The sequence below is a fragment of the Pseudonaja textilis genome, chromosome 5 (assembly GCF_049901715.1).
Source record: "Pseudonaja textilis isolate UNSWEBS1 chromosome 5, rPseTex1.2, whole genome shotgun sequence".
Taxonomy (NCBI): Eukaryota; Metazoa; Chordata; class Lepidosauria; order Squamata; family Elapidae; genus Pseudonaja; species Pseudonaja textilis.
In genome coordinates this window covers 27,353,642-27,373,760 of record NC_141994.1, presented here as the reverse complement: position 1 = coordinate 27,373,760, position 20,119 = coordinate 27,353,642, and the positions used below count along the sequence as shown (strand labels likewise).

The window sequence follows — 20,119 nt, the reverse complement described above, 5'->3', positions numbered from 1 at the left end:
ACATTCTGATCACGTTGACTGCAGTTGTTAAGACAGCACGTAAAAACCAATTGTGAGTTACTTTCTTTTTCCAGTGCCATTGTAACTTTGGTCACTTAAGTCGAGGACTCTGTACACACCCCTTTTTTACTTCAAGGAGTTACAGAGAAGCCGTCTTATGAAGAAGCAGAAAAAACAGCAAGGATGAGCTTTTAATTAAATAACTTTTAATGTCTGATGTTTTTACACCGGCTACGATGCTGCTAAGAAGCACGACAAAGGCTCGGTGTCCGGTCAACACAAGCCCCTCAAAGACCAACAACTTTTCTCAGCTGTGGGTTGGTTTTTGTTTTAATTGACTTTGGAACAAAGAGACACCAGGGTGACATTTCAAGCAACTTAGGGTCTCTCTTCCCTCCTTGGCCCCCAGTCAGAAAGGCCCAGGCTCACAACGTCGACACAATCTCCCACCCTCGGAGTCAATTTCAGAATCAGGTTGGGTGGGTTGAGATGTCTGCTCCAAAGAGGGGCTTCAATTGCAAGGGAGGGGTGGGTGGGTTGTATTTTTCCTTTGAGTGTGTGTGTGTGTGTGTGTGTGTATAAAAGCAATTTGTGATAAAATATAGATTTCAAGGAAGGAAAAGGAATCTTTTTTTTTTTTTTTGAAACAAGCTCAAAGCCGTTCGGAGCAAGCCGGAACTCTTTGCAATGGGCAACAAGACAGGTGTAGATTGGTTTGCACGCCCACCGAGTGTGCACATGTGCAATGCAATGGCCACCCACCAATCTTCCCTCAAGGGTTGTTTTCCAACATTACAGGCCACGAGAGAGAAAAAGGGAGGGAGGGAGGGAGAGAGAGAGAGAGAGAGAGAAATGTTTGGATTATTATTAGTATATATTTTTAAACCAAGACAATGTAAACGTTGATTCTTTTAAGGCAGCCAGCTCTGAAGCTGTGCGCAAGCCCATTGATGAACAAATGGGGCGACTCATTTTGAAAAGAAGGGAGAACAAAAAAAAATAAATTAAAATGGCATTATTGAATTCAGATGAGGTCAAAGGACGTTTCCCTCCTTTTGTCACAAGCCAGGAGAATGCTGGCCTGTTTAGAAAAACAAAGCCCCCATGCCTCCAACTTCGGCCTGTTCTTTGACAAAGATCTCAAAATATTGATAAATGATTGTGACTGCCAGCAGAATCCCAGTGCCGGAGCCGATGGCTCCCAGGAAATCAGCCAGGACCGAGAGCGCCCCGATACACAAGCCTCCGAAGGCAGCTGCTGTCGGGATGTACCTAAATGGAAAAGAGGAATGAAACGCCTTTTAATTCAAAACTGCTCCCTTTTCAGTCGTTCTGCCTGCAGTTCCTGACGTTTTGTTCAGCAGGGAGAGTGAAATCTAGGTTAGTGAAGCAAGTTGCATTGTCGCCACATGTGCCTGAAAGTTCCACATTTCCTAAAGTTGTTCTATTTATTTTTATCTTTTTATAACCGCCTTTAAGGCTTGCCCTTGACTTACGACCACAATTGAGCCCCAAATTTCTGTGGCTAAGCGAGGAAAAGGAGGGGCAGGAGAAGGATGGTGGGTTCCTTAGGGCCTCCCTCCGAGGTTACTCGTTTTCTTGCAGACATTTAATTATCAAACTAGGTAACATCATCAGTGCTAGAAGGGAGAGGAGGAGGAGGTGGAGGAAAAAGACTATGGGGTCCTTGATGCTCTCTGTGCTTGGCTGTTTTCTTGCAGACATTTAATTACTCAACTAGATAACATCATCAGTGCTAGAAGGGAGTAGGGTTTGCGAGGTGGTGGTGGTGGTGAAGGAGGAGGAGGGGGAGGGGGAGGGGGAGGAGGAAGAAGTCTATGGGGTCCTTGGTATTCTCTCAGCTGGTTTGCTTTCTTGCAGACGTTTTATCACTAGCACTGATGTTGTTGCCTAGTTGGGTAATCAAACATCTGCAAGAAAACCACCCAGCTCAGAGGGCGGACCAAGGACCCCTCCTCTAGAGGACCTATTTGGGGGTCTCCTTACCGGTTTAATTCGTGAACCATGGATGTGTCTCGGTGCCCTCTCATTACCATCTGCTGCTCTTTCAGCTGCTTGGCGACCTGCAGAAACACCCAGGTGTCAGAAGGGACGATGCCAGGCGTGGCTTCCTCGAGGGAGAACCCGGGGAGCAGGTGTCGTGGAGTGGGGGTGAGATGTAGGAAGAGGGAGGGAGAGAAATCCACCTACGTCTTTGGCAGAAGATCCAGACACTTCGATCCATGTCTTGGAGAAAAAGGCACAAGAGCCCAGCATAAATATAATGTACACGACCACGTGGACCGGATCCTCAAAGATGGCCCCCATGGATTCCGGGGGGGAGAGGTAATAGCAGAGACCCCCCACCGGATAGGAGCGTGCTGGGCCGCCTCCGCTAACGTCCTGGGAAGGAAGGAAGGAGAGTGTGGAAAACATCACAAACACACACTGTCATGCCTCTGTCGGAGTCTGAATCCAAGGAAGAAGACGAACAGCTGACAAGAAGCGGGAGTGTGGCTCAGTTGGCTGTGGAGGAAACTGGGGAAGGGTAAAGTCCGGCTGGACATTCAGAGGAAGAACCAGGCCCACCCCCTCTTCATCCTAGGACACGCAGGGAGAAACAGAGAATAGAGCAATGTGGGTTGTGTGGCTTATGGGGGAGGAAAGGGCCCTGAGTCCCTTCATTAGCTGTAGCTGGGAACAGTGTTTAAAAAGGGAAGCTGCATGCAGCAGGCTGCTGGGAGCAAACATTGTTGCGGCTTATCTGTCTTCCTGGCATCTTCCCAACCATGTGAGTTTCGCCTGTTTTCAAGTCTGAAATTCTTGCTCCTGCCCTGCCAAACTAATTACCTCAGTTTGCCTTGATTGGATTTTAAGTTACAGTTTGTGTTTACCATGTTTTGGACTTGATTTTCTGCAGCCAAAGGCTGTTCCTGGGAGAATTTTTTCTCCAGCCAGAAGGTAACCTGGGCATTGGGGGCAAAGTTGGAGATAATAAAGCAACTCTTATTGCTTATCTGACTGTGTTGCCTTTGTGCCATGCCCTGAGTCATCACACACAAACACACACACCCCTCTGCAGACTGCAAAGACCATACAGTCCTTGGCTTATGACCGCAATGGAGCCCTACGTTGACGTGTTGAGTTTTTGCCCAGTTTGGCAAGCCTTTTTGCCACCGTTGTTACCGGAATTGTGCAGTCATTAAGCCAATCTGTCTTCCCCACCGTTGAGTTTGCTGGTCAGAAAGGTCGCAAAAGGGGATCTGGGACCATCGAGTCTGTTGTCCTATGATGGAATTTGAGTACGATGACCATGGGAATACTGCAATGATCGTAGGTGTGAAAAACAGTCATGGAAGCCTCCTCTTTCAGTGTCATCATAACCGTCACTAAACGAATAGCTGTAAGTTGACTTACAATAGTTCATTTAGTGGCTGTTCAAAGTTGACAGGTCTGAAAAAAGTAACGTTTTTCACACTTACGACCGTTGCAGCATCCATGTGGTCACATGATCAAAATTCAAATGCTTGGCAACTGACTCATATTTATGATGATTGCAGTGTCCCGGGGGTCACACGATCCCCTTCAACCAACTCAAAGGGAGGCATCCTGATTTGCTTAACGACCGTGAGACTCACTGGACGACTGCAGTGATTCCCTTAACAACAGTGGCAAGAAAAGCCACACAAAACTTACTGATGTCTCGCTAAGCGACAGAAGTGGGCGGAGAGCTTGATTGCGGTCGTTAGGCTGAGGGCTGAAGTCTGCCTTATAGGAAGAGCTGGCTACTCACCGCCCACTGGCCGAGTAAGTTGACCAGGAAGTTGCCACTGAAGCGCACAGACAGCATCTGGGAAATGACGTAGAGGTTGGACACTAAGGCGGACTGGAGGATGATGGGGATGTTGGAGGTATAAAAGAGCTTGATGGGGTAGCTGCTGTATTGACCCCGGTAACGTGCAGACTTGATCGGGAGATCAACTCGGAATCCCTGCGGAGAAGAAAGGAAGGAAAAAAGGATCACAACTGGAAAGAGGGATCTCTCCGTTTCGAAGCTGCAGGAATGGAGAAGGTCTTCAGGATTTTAGACCAGTGGATTTCTCCTCCTGGAGGACGGAGCCCGGAAGATCCCGCAATGAAGCTGCAAACTTTATATCAAACCCTTCCTCATGTTAAGGACTAGAAGCAGCCAGGATTAAAAATAAATCTGAAATCTGGAGTGTTTTGTCTCTTTCCCCAGCCAGCTACCCCGTTTTCCCAAAAATGCAACCTATTCTGAAAGTAAGCCCTAGCTTGATTTTTACATGTGTGCCCAATATAAGCTCTACCCCCAAAATAAGTCCTAATTAAGATCCCGCCCCCTCCAGAGTGGATGGGTAAAAATTAAGCTAGAGTGGGGATGGAGGGGGTGGAGCAGCCCTACTACTTATCTTTGGACAGCTGTAGACAGGCCTTGCACACCCCAACACCTGCCTGGCTGGCCCATTTCTTCTGAAGCCAGCAAGGCTTTCCTGAAGGCCTCTGGAGCTGAGAACAAAGCTCTGGATCAATCCAGAGCTCCGTTATTGGCCTCAGAGGCCTTGAGGAAAGCCTTGCCAGCCACAGAAGTTCCTGAAGGCCTCAAACAGCAAAAAGGAAGCCAGGGGCGATACGCGCAAGTGAGATTAGTCAGTGGATGACATCCCCCCAAAATAAGACCTGATGCCTTTTTTGGTGGGAAAAAAATACATAAGACAGGGTCTTATTTTGGGGAAAACATGGTAAAATTCTCTCTCCGTGATTCAGAGAACTCGCAATGGCACCAGACAAAATTCTGTAGAGATTTCAGCTTCTTTTGACCTAGTCCCCCCACAGGTGCGCTTACCTGAAAGTATATGACTACGGCAAACACAAAGACGGTCGCGATGAGGTTCATGAGATTTGGCAAGTTCTGGCGGTAAAAGGCTTCCCGCAGAGCGCGGACTTTGTCGGTGCGCGTGGCCAAGAGGTGGAACAAGGCAATGACGGCGCCCTCGAATTCCGTACCTGGAGGGAATCCAACAAAAAATCCGTCCCAAATCAGGTCGCAGGCATGATGACAAACTCTGGCATACGAGCACCGCAAAAAAACAGCCAAAGGGAACCCATGCAGCATTCAAGAAAGAAATGGAACAACAACAAAAGGGGGAATTACAGGCCATCCTCGACTTACAACAGCTGGCTTAGTCACCGCTTGAAGTTACGACAGCTCCAGAAAAAGGGATTTGGGACCGTTTTTCACACTGATGATGGCCAGGTGATTGATATTCAGATGCTCGGCAACTCACTTGTAGTTATGATGATCGCAGCGTCCCGCGATCCCCTTGGGCGATCTTTTGAATCGGCAAGATCATTGCGGAGGCCAGATTCGCTGAACCACCTTAACAGCTGCAGTGATTCACTTAACAGCGGTGCCCAGGTAGGTTCTAAAAACGGGGCTAAAGCTCACTTTAACCAAGGCCTCGCTCAGCGGCAATTTCGAGCTCCGTTGTGGTCGTAAGTCGAGGACTACCTGCCACAGGGTGTTGTAATTATTCAGTGAAATGGACGTGGTTAAGTTTAAAACAAATTGTGCTGAAGTCTTAAAGGAACTCTTTTATTTGAGATTCACTAAGCAAAATTTCATGCAAACCCCAAGGCTCTTTTCCTAGTGAAGAAACGAGGCTTGACATGCATGCAAATTCTTCCAAATGACGAGAGAGTACTGAGAAGCCGAAGTGGGGTATCAAGGCAGGTGTCCAGAATATTCCTTTGTGGATGCCCATTGTTGTGGCCCACCAGCAGCCAGTGGAGCTGGTGGCAGACTCGGACAGTGAAGAGGTTGGGGAGGGACATGGACCGGTCCTGGAGTCTGGGGAAGGCTCTGAAGAAGGCTCTATGTCGAAGGCAGAGATGGGGCCAGGGCCGTCTGACAGTTATCAGCTGCCTTTGCAGTTGGAGATCAGTGGGGAAGAACAGCTGGAGCCTGTTCCCAGGGTGCGCATGTGCAGAGCTGCCAGGAGAAAGGAACAGCTGAGGAACAAGGGTCGACTCTGGAGTAAAGGCCCAGGTGAACAATGAATGGTCCCTCCCAGAGGGAATAAAGAGGAGCAAAAGGGGAGTGGGGTTTGCAGGAGACAATTAGTTTGTTTAATTAGTATGAAGATTTGTTTATGACTCCTTGCCAAGTATTGTCTGCTACAGAGTGGCGTTTGGAAGCTATCATCCTGGTACCTCTCCAAGCCTGATAAAGGTCTGTGGTTGTAAATTCACCCTTGAAAGACTGTTTGCCAGAACTTTGCTGGATGTGAAGGATAGGAATTCACATTAGCCTAATAAAAAGGGGGTTTTATCAGGACGAGGAGTCTGCTTTGTGATTTCGGGAAGCTTAGGTGAGAACACCCACTTCTTCAGCATCATGAAAAGGTACCCCCTACTCTAACACCCCTCCCCCTACTCTAACGCCCCTGACATATTACTTGTGCAATGGTCTTTGGTAATATCCGAGAGAGAGAGAGAAAGAGAGAAAGAGAAAGAGAGAGAGAGAAAGAGGAGGAAGAAATGCACGCAGGCCAGTGGGCAGATAAGGGACACCTTGGCCCTCTGAAGGAACCAGGGTGTGGAAAGCACCACTGAAGGGATCTTCTCCTTGTTCCCTGGGAAGGAAAAGTGAGGGGGAAGAAGAAATGGGCTTTCAGATTACAAGGATCTCAGGTCACAAAGAGAGTAGAGAAGAGCAACCAAGATGATTAAGAGGCTAAAAAACATACAATGAACGGTTACAGGAACTGGGTATGTCTAGTTTGATGAAAAGAAGGACTGGGGTGACATGACAGCAGTGAATTTGGGGGGGGGGGGTATTGACCTTAGCTTCTCAGGGAACCCTATGTTCTGCTGGAAGTGTAGGGTTCTCTAGAACTCAGTTTATAGAGTCCCCTAGAACATAGCTTGTAGGGTCATGTAGAACAGATTGTAGGTTCTCTATACAGTTTGTAGGGTTGTCTAGAACACCATTTGTAGGGTCATCTAAAACACCGCTTGTAGGGTTCTTTATGTGCAGTTTGTAGAGTCCCTTAGAACATAGTTTGTAGGGTCATCTAGAACAGTTTGTAGAGTTGTCTAGAACACAGTTTGTAGGGTCATCTAGAACACAGTTTGTAGGGTTCTGTATGTGCAGTTTGTAGAGTCCTTTAGGACATAGTTTGTAGGGACATCTAGAATGTAAGTCTGTGGGGTCCTCTAGAATGTAAGTTTGTAGGATTCTCTAAATGCAGTTTTTAGGGTCTCCTAGAATGCAGTATGTAGGGTCCTCTAGAATGCAGTTCGGAACACTCCCCCCCGATCTAGAGCCACCTCTCGTGTCCGGTTCTAGGCTGCTCCCCGCGAGAGGCCGACAAAGCATGCAACCGATCAAGCCGAGAGGAGAAAGTACTGTACCTCTGCCCGTGTTTATGGTGGTGGGGCTAAAGGCCTTCCAAACTATGGTCTCACAGATGTTGGTGGCAATGAAGAGGGAAATGCCGGATCCCAGGCCGTAGCCCTTCTGCAGAAGCTCATCAAGCAGCAGGACTATCAAGCCAGCAACAAACAACTGTGGAGGGGGAGGGGAGGGGGGGAATTCCAAAAAGGTCCATAACTCTGTGCCCCCCTCCCCCCAAAAAAACCCCTCGCCCTTTGCCCCGGAAGTAAAACACCTTCCTTCTCCCTCCAGACTGCCACAGCCATGGCCTTCGCTTGCCCTGCCAACTTTGGGGCGGTTGGCTACTGAAGCCCTGAATTAGACGAAGGACTGAGAACAGCCAAATCTTTGACTTGCACTGAACGCAGGTAGTCCTCGACTTACGACAGTTTCACTTAGCGACTGGTCGAAGTTTTAAAATGGCCCTGAAAAAAGGGGACTTAGGACCGTTTTTCACGCTTACGACCTCTGTAGTATTCCCGTGATCACATGATTGAAATTCAGATGCCTAGGATCATTGCTACGACCGTTTCCCCAGAACTGGAGCTCAAACAAACACCAGGCACGTGTTGGGCGAAGGATGTGGCTTTGAGTTTTAGATCTGACAAAGGTGAAATAGTTACAGAAGGGAATATATTTGCAATTCAGGGTTGAATTGTGGGGTCCTTGGTGCTCTCTGAGCTGGGTTTCTTGCAGACATTTCAGGACCCAACTAGGTAACAACATTAATGCTAGAAGGGAGGAGAGGGAGGACGACTGTAGGGTCCTTGGTGCTCTCTGAGCTGGGTGCTTTTCTTTCAAACTAGGGAATGCCATCAGTGCTAGAAGGGAGGAGGTGGAGTTTGAGATCCTTGAGGCTCTCTGAGCTGGGTGGGTTTCTTGCGGACGTTTCAGGACCCAACTAGGTAACCACATCAGTGCTATAAGGGAGGAGGGGGAGGAAGAAGATGAGGAGGGGGGAAGAGGGCTCCTTGGGGCTCTCTGAGCTGGGTAGTTTTCTTGCAGACATTTCATGACCCAACAAGTTAACACCATCAGCATAGAGAGGAGGAGGAGGAGGAGGAGGAGGAGGAGGAGGAGGAGGAGGAGGAGGAGGAGGAGGAGGAAGGCTGTGTGGTCCTTAGTGTTCTCTGAGCTGGGTGCTTTTCTTTCAGACTTTTCATGACCCAACCAGGGAATGTCATCAGTGCTAGAAGGAAGGAGGAGAAGGAGGAAGAGTTTGAAGTCCTTGGTGCTCTCTGAGCTTGGTTGTTTTCTTGCAGACGTTTCAGGTAACCTCATCAGTGCTAGAAGGGAGAGGGCTGTATGGAGGAGGAGGATTGCTGTGTCCCCAAGGTCACGTGATCCCCTTTTACGACCTTCTGACAAGTAATGGGGAAGCCAGATTCGCTTAACAACCGGGTTACTCACAAGAAAGGTCTAAAATGGGGCAAAGCACACTTGGCACATGTCTCAACAGAAATTTGGGGGGTCAATTGTGGCGCTAAGCTGAGGACTGCCTGCAATTCATGTGGCCAAGTTCGATTCAACCCATGAGGAGCCTCTCTCTTGGCTTATGGTCATAGGCAGAAGGTCGCGAGAGGGAGGGCCCTCCTGTCGCTTTCATAATTGTATTTATTTTTCAATTTCCCGCCCTTTCCTATATTTTCCATTCAAAGGTTCATCTGATCTGCTTGGCTTCTGAGACCAGAGCAGCAGGCCAGGTACCCAGCAGCCTAAACACTTGGAAACTTTGAATTATGGAAACCAAGTTTTGTTAATTCCAGAAGTTCCTTGGGGAAATAGTTTTTCCTGGGGTTGAGAAAATAATTTTCCTCTGGGTTGGCAAAACAACTTCTTAACTACCCCTCCTTTCTTTTGTTCTTTTGTTTTTGGTGGAGATCTAATCCTTTACTCTTCAGTAGCCCATTATAACTTGTAAAATGTAAAAAAGATCAATTTTACACTACTCTTAAGGATTCCTGTATCACAAAATTCTGGCGTATATTTCTAGGTTTTAACCCAAAGGTTAGACTACTTTGAATTTATTTTTCTTTTTAATGCCACTGGTCTCTTGGCTGATTGATACCTTACAAAGGACAGATAGAATTAATTTATTTGGGTCTGGAGGAAGCAAACCCAATTCAATTAATTCAAAATATTGACGCTTTCCTTCTGCTATATTGAAGTTAACAAACTGGCTACCGTGTTTAAGGATTTCGGAGAAGACTCAGGCAAGATATCCAACTGTGGATTTCGTGCCACCTGTGTGATTGATGGACCTACCTGGATGATAATCAGAAGGCAGATCCCGGCCCCCATCTCAGAGGCATCCCCGTACATCCCCGTCATGACGTACACAATGGCCTGGCCAATCGTGATAATCATTCCAAACACTGGAAGAGGAAAAACAAGAGAGTTTATGATCCTGGAGAAGAGAGTAAGAGTAGCGCAGGATGGGAGTGTGGGGTCCTTGGTGCTCTCTGAGTTTGGTGGTTTCCTTGCAGACGTTTCATAACCTGACTGGTGTCAACTCATAAAATATTTCTCTGGTTGTGTTACGAGTTGCCAACAGAAAGGGAGGGGGGAGCAGTGTGGCAGCTTGGAAACTGAAACTTCATTTCATAAATGTTTTCAAAGATAGTAACTAGGTGACTGAAGTTTCTGCCGTGCAAAATTCTAACTGGAGAGCATGACTGATGATACTTAGCTACAGATGTGTCCCATTGGAGAGTATGAAGTATAATATATCCAGAGGGTATGGAGGGAAAACCAGGGTCAAGGGTGACAATGAATGATGTGCCTCAGAGTCGGCTACACCCGGGCAGTGCTGGCATGTTAACTCCCAATAAATCCTTTTTAAGTTTTGGAAGTTTGGCTTGAGGCTCGGGATTTAAACTGCCGGAATCCTGACAACTGGGTAGCATCATCAGAGCTAGAAGGGAGTGGGGTTTGTGGAGAGGAAGAGGAGGAGGAAGGAGGAGGGAAAGGTCCTTAGTGATCTCTGAGCTTGAGTGTTTTGTGCAGATGTTTCATGGCCCAAAAAGGTAACAGCATCACTGCTAGAAAGGAGTGGTGTGATATCGCATATAAACAGAGAGGAAACCCTTCTAGCACTGAAGATATTATCGAGTTGGGCTATGAAATATCTGCAAGAAAACCACCAAAATCAGAGAGCGCCAAGGACCCCACAGTCATTCTTCTGCTCCTGCTCCTCTTCCACTCTGCAAATCCCACTCCCTCCTAACACTGAAGATGTTACGTAGCTGGGCCATGAAACATCTGCAAGAAAATCCACCAAGATCAGGGAGCACCAAGCACCCCACAATGGCTCTCTCTCGCTACAACCACACAGGCTTAAGTAGTTAATCTGCTGCATTTGCTAAGGGGAAGGTGGTTCCATCCAGGGCCCGGAATGAATGCTCACACTTCTGAGCGCCGTTGAACAGAGCTCGGTCTTTTGGCGTGTCCCCCACTTCAATGATTTTGGCTCCAGCCAGGAGCTGCATAATGAGTCCGGAGGTCACGATGGGAGAGATGCCCAACTCCATTAAAGTGCCTATAGGAGGAGGGATGGAAGGAAGAGAAACAAGGAAATGGATCTTTAATGCATCGTGTTTTGCATGGGGGAAAAAAAATCTGAATTATGTCCTTAAATATCTCATCGAGGGGCCAATTTGCGGTGTCCCTTTCCAATGAGGCTATCCCTATATCCATGGTGACGTTAAGAGGGGTGGACTTCAACTCCCAGAATGCCCCCGGCCTGGGGAATTCTGGGAGTTGAAGCCCACTCCTCTTAATTTTGCCAAAATTGAGAAACACTGCTCTAGATTTTAATTCTCCTTGCTCCTATGAGTGTTCATGGTTTTAGGTAGTCGACTTACTATAATCCGTTAAGTGGCCGTTCAAAGTTACGACGGCACTGGGAAAAAAAAGGGGGGGAACTTGGGGCTGTTTTTCATGTTTACTGACGGTTTGAGCATCCCTGGGATTAAAATACCAGACGCTTGGCAACTGGTTCGTACTTACGACCGTTGCGGTGTCCCAAGGTTGCGCGATCCCCATTTTTGCGACCCTCTGTCGAGCAAAATCCCTAGGGAAGCTGGACTCACTTAACAGCCGAGTTACTGATTTAAAAACCGTAGCGATTCGTGGTGAGGAAAGTCGCAAGACGGGGCGAAACCCCCTTAAACGGATTTCCCCAGCTGACAACATAAATGTGTGTAAGGCGAGGACCGCCTATGTTGCACTCCCACGACTTAAAATCTAAAGACGAATGAGGGTTTATTCCTGCCAAAATCTAAGCTATCAAATTTGGTAAGCGAAGGAGACGGTGGCAGATCAGAAAGGGAGCGTAGAATAAATAGAATCGGAAGGGACCTTGGAGGTCATCTAGTCCAACCCCCTGCTCAGGCAGGAAACCCTATACCATTTCAGACAAGTGGCTGTCCAGTTGCTTCTTAAAAACCTCCAGTGATAAGGAAAGAAGGAAGGAGGGAGGGAGGGAGGGAGGAAGGAAGGAAAGGAAGGAAAGAAGGAAGGGAAGGAAGGAGGGAGGGAGGAAGGAAAGGGAGGGATGGATGGATGAAGGAAAAAGAAATGGATGGAGGGATGAAGGAAGATGGATGGAGAAAGGAAGAAAGGAAGGAAAAATAGATAGATGAAGAAAAGAAGGAAGGAAAAAGAGATGGATGGAGGGATGGATGGATGAAGGAAGGAAAACAGAATAAGAGAGATGGAAGGGACTTTGGAGGTCTTCTAGTCCAACCCTTTGCTCAGGCAGGAGTCCCTACACCATTTCAGACAAGTGGTTGTCCCAAACCTCCAATGATGGGGAAGGAAGGAAGGAAGGAAGGAAGGAAGGAAGGAAGGAAGGAAGGAAGGAAGGAAGGAAGGAAGGAAGGAAGACAGCATGACAGTATAACAGAGTCAGAAGGGACCAGAGGACTTCTAGTCCAACCATTTCAGACAAGTGGCTGACCAGTCTCTTTTTAAAAACCTCCAGTGATGAAGCCCCCGCAACTTCTGGTGGCAAGCTGTTCCACAAATTAATTGTCCTGTCTCCTTAATTCCAGGTTGCTTCTCTCCTTGATGAATTTCCACCCATAGTTGCTTCTTGTCCTGCCCTCTGGTGCTTTGGAGAATAGCTTGGAGAATCCCCCTCCTTTGGGGCAGCCCCTGAGATATTGGAGCACTGCTATCCTGTCCCCTCCCCAGTCCTTCTTTTCATCAAACTAGACGTAGACTAGACAGTAGAATGAAGCCCACCAACCCCTGTTTGATGCGAGGATGACTCTCATCCAGTAGAAGGGATCGGCGGAGTCCGAGGACATGATTCCGAATAATGGTATCTACAAGAGTCGGAACAATATTAAGCATGAATGAAAATAGAAGACAGAGGTGATTTTTGAGAATGGCGCATACAAACACGGAGTCGTTTGGGGCAAAAAAAAGTCCACACCATTTTTTGGTGGGAGATTCTTCAAGGATGCGCACCGTCAGTGCAGGTATTCCTCGACTTACACCCGAGAGGAGCCCAGAATTTGAGTCGTACGTCATTGTGGTTGTACATTGCAACACCACGTGGGCGGACTCAATTTTACGACAGCTTTCACAGCGGTTGTTATGCAAACCACAAGGTGGTTAAGCAAATCTCATGGACATTAAACAGATACATTCTTCTGCATGGGCAGGTTTTTTTTTTTTGCTGGAAATTGTAATTTTGAACTGTCCTAAAGCAAACTGGTTGTAAGTTGAGGATTACCTGTATAAAGTTAAAATTAAAAAAGAAACAAACCACTTAATCTTTCCCCTGGTATAGACCTCAAAATGAGGAGACCCCGTGGCTTAGAGGTTAATACATCTATTTAATATCCTGTTTCTCCAAAAATATGACCTACCCTGAAAGTAAGTCCTAGCTTAGATTTTTCCACGTGCACCCAATGTAAGCCCTACACCCCAAAATAAGCCCTAATTAAGATCCCACACACTCCAGAGTGGATGGGTAAAAATTAAGGTAGGCTGGGGATGGGGGGGTGGAGCTGCCCTACTACTTCACTTTGGACAGGTGTAGCCAGGCCTCACACACCCCAACACCTGCCTGGCCCGCCCAGCCGGCCAGGCTTTCCTCAAGGCCGCTGGAGCTGATAACAAAGCTCTGGATCAATCCTGAGCTCTCTTATCAGCTGCAGAGGCCTTCAGGAAAGCCTTGCTGGCTGCAGAAGAAGTTCCTGAAGGCCTCTGACAGAGAAAAGGAGGCCAGGGGTGACGCACATAAGTGAGGTGTGTCAGTGGAGGACATCCCCCCAAAATAAGACCTGGTGCCTTTTTTGGTGGCAAATACGAAATATAAGACAAGTCCAAATGATTTCTCCTAATCCTCAATTCCCCTACTCCCGTGATGGCAAACCTATGGCACGCGTGCTACAGATGGCATGCACAGCCATTTGTGCCGGCACACGAGCTGCAAGCAAACTTACCTCACTGCACATGCACACGCCTCACACCTGATTTTCGGCTGGTTTGAGGCCTTTTTCGGCCTCCCAAAGGCTTGAGGAAAACTTCTGCAGGTTTTGCAGGCCGAAAACTAGCCCTATTTCATTACTTGTTTTTCTGAAAATACCGGAAGTGATGAAACGGGCCTAGTTTTTGGCCTTCAAAGCCTGCAGAAGCCCTCCTCAAGCCTCTGGGAGGCCAAAAATCAGCTGTGAGGCGCAGTGCAGGTAAGGGGATGGGTGGAGATTGTGCGCGCATGCATAGGGGGCACGGGGAGCGCACACTGCCTTCTGGGTGCTGGCACGAGTGCGAGTATGCAACCACACATGAAGAATCAGTGGCCCAAATCTCCTGGACACATTTATGCCCTTTCTGGTTATCAGCAACCACACTTCTATGAATGTTGGTATATACAGATAGTATATACCAGCTTACAACAGTTTGTTTAGTGACCGTTCAAAGTTACAACGGAGCTGAAATAAATGACTTATGACCATTTTTCACACTTACGACCTTTGACGCACCCCCATGATCACATGATCAAAATTCGGACTCTTGGCAACTGACTCACATTTATGACGGTTGCGGTGTGCCGGGGGGAGTCAAGTGATCCCATTTTGGTACCTTCTGACCAGCAAAGTCAGATTCGCGTCACGACTGGGTGACTAACTTACCAATGCAACCAGGGTGAGAAAGGGCAAAACTCACTTAACCACAAAAATCTGGCGCTCAATTGTGGTCGTTAAGTCAAGGACTGCCTTTATGAATGTCAAAGGGCTTCTGCAGCAGAACGTACAACCTCCAGCCCTATTGATTATCTTGGGACATCAGGCAGACTATATGTTAGTCTGATGGAAGGTGAGCATTTAAAGGATCTTGGCCTATTATTGAGGTCAATTCTTACCTGGCAGCATACTAAAAAAATGAAGAGGGTGATAGCTGTCCATAAAACTTTCTCTCTGAACTGAATCTGTAAAATAAAACCAAGTTAACCAATATAAATTGTTTAGGATAGCAAGATGAAAAAACAATAGAACCACATCTCCATGGGGATTCTCAGTCATTCATGCCATGGTCAACCCAAAGCTGCTTTTTTTTTCAAGAGGCAACTGGACTTCCTTGTTCTTCTTTGAAGACACTTTGCTTCTCATCTGAGAAGCTTCTTCAGCTCTGATTGGATGGTGAGGAAGGGAAGGATTTATATTCCTTGCAGACAGCCGGTCATTTGCATCCTTTTAGAGGGTCATTGAGGCCACTTGGAGGTTTATTGTGTGTCATCAGATGAATGATCATGTCATCATTTTGGACTGAGAAGACAGCTGGTTTGAAAGAGGGGGTCCAAGAGGCCATCTAGGTCAAAATTGAACAGCCCTCTCAATAGATGGGGAGGGATACGACATCATCTATCTCCAGTCTACAACACAGTCCTTTCAGCAGTTCCAAGAAGGCCCCACACCCATTTGCACCATTCAGGTGACTCCAGGGATACAGGTAAACCTCCAAGTGGCCTCAACGACCCTCTTAAAGGAGGCAAATGACCAACTGTCTGCAAGGAGTATAAATCCTTTCCCTTTCCCACCATCCAGTTTGTTCTGACCCAAACCTTGTTCCAAGGAAACAAACACGAAACAGAAAAACCGTTTAATGATTCTTTACGAATTCTGTTCCTTCCTGGTTAAAAGGCTGTTTCAAACTTATCGTCTCTGATAAGAACGAGCCTTGCCAAGGTGGTGCAAGGCTGCCAAGAACACTAGATAAAGTTGCCAAGAAATAGTTCAAACACAAAGAGTCTCCAAACACCAACCAAGAGAATCCAAACATCCACAAGGCTTGAGTGCAAAAACTTCTTTGCTTCCTGCAAAGAACTCCGGTTTCTCAGCTGGCTTTTATCTCTTCAGGGAGGGGCCATCAGCTTGCAGCCTTACTCCTGAGTCGCCCCTGCTGCTGCAGCTGCTCTTTCCTTCGAGCAGCCCTGCAGGCACTGGGCCCAGGCTCCTCAGGGACCTCTTCCTCACTGCTGGCAGCCTCCACAACTCCAAAGGCAGCGTTCCACTCCCTGATGGTCCTGGCCCTATCCCTGCATCACATGCCCTTCATCCAAGTCCTCACTCGCTGAGACCTCAGCCGTCCGCACCCGCTGCCGGCAAACCATAACACAGTCAGAGCTGAAGAAGCTTCTGGGATGAGAAGTGAAACATCTTCAAAAGAAAAACCAGAAAGTCCAGTTGCCTCTTGAAAAGAAGGACCCTTGGGACCACCACATCACCATGTTATACTATTCACAAAATGAACTTGTACTTAATTATATGGAATTATCAGATACAGTAGAGACAGCTGAGGTTCAAAAAGTAAGGCCAATGATGGGTTAGGACTTGAGGGGACAAACGTGTTGTGCTAGTTGAATCATTTTTTTTAACTTTCACAAGTACACAGAGTCAAAAGGAAGTACTGATAGAAGAGAATTATTTATAGCTCAGGACTGAATTGTGGGTTCCTTAGTCCATTCTCTGAGCTTGGTTTTATTTTATTTTTATAGCAGAACTTTCACTACCCAACTAAGTAACATCACCAGTGCTAGGAGAGAATGGGCCTTGTTCTCATTGGGCTTACTCATTATCAATAGTGCAAACCCCACTCGCTTCGGCACTGATGATCTTATCTACTTTGATAATGAGATGTCTGCAAGAATACAACAAAGCTCAGAAAACAAGGACTTCAAAAGCAAATATTAAGAGCTTCCCTATCTTACCGCTGGGATACTGTAAATTAAGTCCTTTTTTCCATGCATGACTAAAGGGAAATACTTCATCCAATGGTCTTAATGGTTGTTTAGTGAAATCTGTTTGCACACTGACTCGGAAATAAGTCTCAGCCAAATAAGCAGAATTTACCTTCACAAATACTTAACATTATCTACCCAAATTTCCACAATCTCATTTATATTTGAAAATTACAGACAGCACTCAAATTTCCCACGTCTTCTCTTTAAGAGCCTGATTTCCTAGAATTTTAAGACTTTAAAAATGCCTTCTGTGAATCTTGCATAAGAAAAGTCACGGCACTTACTTTCCTTTCAGGCTTCTGGATTTCGGGTAAAACAGCACAGAAGGGCTTAATGAGTTCCAGAAATTTGACTGTTAAAAGATTTAAAAAAAGGCACAACATACATTACGGCGATAATAGAGGTGAGAATAAAAGTACAGAACGTGCAAAGTATTGTCAAGAGAACTTCCTTTAACTGCCTGCAAATATTTGTCTTACTTTAATGCCCATGACACACAAGGGGGCTGTGTCAATGTTGAATATCATTTGGAAGACCTCATAGATAAATCCACAATGGAGCCCCTAAATTTTGAGTCAGTTTACAAACATCCGAAAGTAAATCACACGACTGTGGGGAATGCTGCAATGGTCATAAGTGTGAGAAATGGTCATAAATAACTTTTTTCAGTGCCATTGTAACTTTGGTCTGTTGTTAAGTCAAGGATTGCCTGTATAAGAAATGGTATTTAAATATATATATGCATACAAGAAAGGCTGCATCACTAGCAGTTAAATGCTCTTTTATGATTAGTCACATCCAAAGCAATTTTCTCATTTTGTTATTTCTTTTATTTACCCAAATAAATATTTCTGCACAAATTGTCCCTCTCACCAGAACAATGCACAAGAGATTTGTGCATTTATGGACTGTGTTTAATGAAAACTTATGAGTCAAAGTATTGGCTAGCTTTAAGGAACAAATACCTAAGTGCAACATTATTGCTACGTTTAAGAAAAAGCAAACTTTTCCTAACCTTATTTCAGCTTTGAGGAAAAGATAAAACAAACACAAGAGTGTTTTGTGTGCAAAATTGTGGAGCCCATCAAAGGCTAGACATTAAAACTCCTAGAACCCACAATTGTTGGTTGCATTTTATTGTATTATAGTTTTAAAAATATCTAGAAAACCCTATTTTTACCTCCCTGAATTGGCCTTCATAATAATTTGAAGTCGTGCATTTAACAAGCACCTATTATCTCTAGATAGGTCCTGCAACATCCACAGATTTAAAAGCAGGTGTATTTTCCTAAGGATACTCATGCAACTACAAATCCGTGCAACCATTTGGTTTACAGTGAATTGTGACATGATCTCTACCAAACAGACACTTGACATACTTCCTACTGGCAAAGTTCGCTCAAGACGTGGCACCTTGTACAACCATGTTTATCATCACCAGAACCTGAGCAAACGTCGTTGTATTTTGCATCCCCCTCGGAGCATGGACCAACCTCATGTGCAGGTGTGGGAGAGGAGAGAAGGACAAAAAAGAAAACGAAAGAAAGAAAGAAAAAGGAAGGTCCATTGGCTTTTGGGGGGGATGGGTTTTGGAGGCAATGACTCCAATATCGGGCCTGGGCAGGTTTGTACCAGGGCTAATCCAGGGGTGACATTTTAGGTGGTGGCAGTAGCTGCCATATCAGGAGGGAACAGAAAAAGGAAGAAGGTTGGGAGGAAAGAGAGAGGGAAGGAGGGAAAAGAGAGGAAGGGAGGGGGAATAAGGAAGGGAGGAGAGGAAGGAGGAAGAAAAGGAGGAAGAAAGGAGAGGAGGAGGGAGGGAAAAAAGGAAGGAGAGAAGGGGAAGAGAGGAAAGAGGGAGAGAGGAGGAGGAAGAGGAAGGAAAGGGGGAATAAGGAAGGGAGGAGAGGAAGGAGAGAAAAGGAAGGAGGGAGGAAGAAGGGAAAAAGAAGGAAGGAGGGAAAATGAAGGAGAGAAAAAGAGAAGGAAGGAGGGAAAAGGAGAGGAAGGGAGGGGAAATAAGGAAGGAAGGAGAGGAAGGAGAGAAAGAAGGAGGGAAAAAGGAAGGAGGGAAAGATAGGAAGAAAGAAAAAGTGGGAAGGAAATAAGGGAGGAAGGCAACTCTACTCCCAAGTATCTCTCAGCCCACCTCTCCATGCCAACAGCAGGTACATATGCAACTACAAAAACCATACGTGGGGTGGGGGGTGGGGTGTCACCAAGCAACCCTCCCACAAGCCACAAGCCTTGGGGGGGGGATGAAATACCAGCAATGCACTGCATAATGGGTGCGGGGGGGCAGGCTTCAACTTTGCAACCCCCCCTAAGGAGCCCCTGATCCCAGCCCTGCAATGTCCTGGGTACCCTTCCCACCCCCGTTTCTTCCATCTTCCCTTTTCCTCCTTCCTTCTCCCCTCTTTTCCATCTCTCCTTCCTTCCTCTTCTTCCTTCAATCCCAGTCCCTCCTTTTTTCCCCTCCTCCTCCTCCGAATTCCCTTTTCCTCCCTCCCTTCCTCCCCTTTCCCTTCGTTCCTCCCTCCCCTTCCCTCGTTCCCCCCTTCCTTTTTCTTCCTTTCTCTTCCCTTTCTTTCCCCCTTTCACCTTCCTTCTTTCCTCTTCCCTTTCTCCCTCCTTGCTTCTCTCTCCTTCCTTCCCATTCCCTTCTTTTCCCTTTCCTTCCTTCCCTCCCCTTTCCTTCCTCCCTCCCTTTTTCCTCCTTCCTTCTTTGCATTCCCCGCTTCCTTCCTCCCTTTTCCCCCCTTCCCATTCCCTCCTTCCTTTCCTCCTTCTCTCCTTTTTTCTCCTCCCTCCCTCCCGCCTTCCTTTTCCCTTCCCCCTTCCTTCTTTCCTTCCTTCTCCTCCCTCCCTGCCTCCCCGAGGGAACCCATAGCCCGGAATGAGCCCGGGGGCCACCGGGGGAGAGAGGAACGGTGAGGAGGGGGACCCCCGCCCGGCCCGGCCCCTTCACTCACTGCCCATGCTGGCGGAGGCGGGCTCCGGGCTCCGCGGGGCTGGCAGGCAGGCAGGCGGACAGGCTGCAGCAACTCCCCTACCCCGCCTCCGGCCTCCTCGCCGCTCGGGAGGCTGCCGGCCTCAGCCCACGTGACCCGTGACGTCTTAAGCGGCGCGGCGCGACGAGCGGGAGGAGGACGTCCCGCCTCCCCATTCCCGCTAGAGGGCGCCGGGACCTAACCAACGGCACCCAAGCGCGGCGGGTGGGGGGGAGGTGAGAGAAGACCGGGTCGCCCGTTTTCTCAGGTAGCCCCCCCTTCTCTCAGGATGGGCCCTTCCTCTCCCTTGGCAAGCTCCGCAGCTCAGTGCAGGCGGTGCTCGACTTGCACCGTTCGTTTAGTGACCGCCGCGAGCCCTTTGCAAGCAGGAAGCTCGTACTGGCGGTCCTCGACTTG

At 47.4% G+C, this 20,119-nt stretch overlaps 1 protein-coding gene across 2 annotated transcripts; it reads right to left on the bottom strand.

Moving 5' to 3' along the window:
* Window positions 1-187: 187 nt before the first annotated feature.
* SEC61A2 (SEC61 translocon subunit alpha 2) lies at window positions 188-19,852 on the bottom strand. 2 transcript variants are annotated; one of them, XM_026700794.2, is made up of 12 exons: window positions 19,685-19,852; window positions 16,997-17,064; window positions 14,835-14,900; window positions 12,708-12,786; window positions 10,863-10,994; window positions 9,722-9,831; window positions 7,435-7,588; window positions 4,865-5,025; window positions 3,794-3,991; window positions 2,212-2,403; window positions 2,008-2,084; window positions 188-1,272 (listed from the first exon to the last, which is right to left on the bottom strand). In XM_026700794.2, the coding sequence occupies exons 1-12, from the start codon at window positions 19,689-19,691 to the stop codon at window positions 1,086-1,088; spliced, it is 1,431 nt and encodes a 476-aa protein (XP_026556579.1). In that variant the 5' UTR covers window positions 19,692-19,852; the 3' UTR covers window positions 188-1,085. The 2 variants fall into 2 exon arrangements, with proteins under 2 accessions (XP_026556579.1, XP_087790518.1); XM_087934392.1 differs by lacking the exons at window positions 7,435-7,588; window positions 9,722-9,831.
* Between the last annotated feature and the right edge of the window lie 267 nt (window positions 19,853-20,119).

Bases quoted from the DNA above. Each gene is read 5' to 3' on its own strand.
- SEC61A2 (XM_026700794.2), bottom strand. The intron at 10,995-12,707 runs GTTGGTGGGCTT...CTCCTCCTATAG, and splicing joins CATCCTCGCATCAAACAGGG to GCACTTTAATGGAGTTGGGC. The intron at 7,589-9,721 runs GTAGGTCCATCA...CCCCCTCCACAG, and splicing joins GCCTTCTGATTATCATCCAG to TTGTTTGTTGCTGGCTTGAT.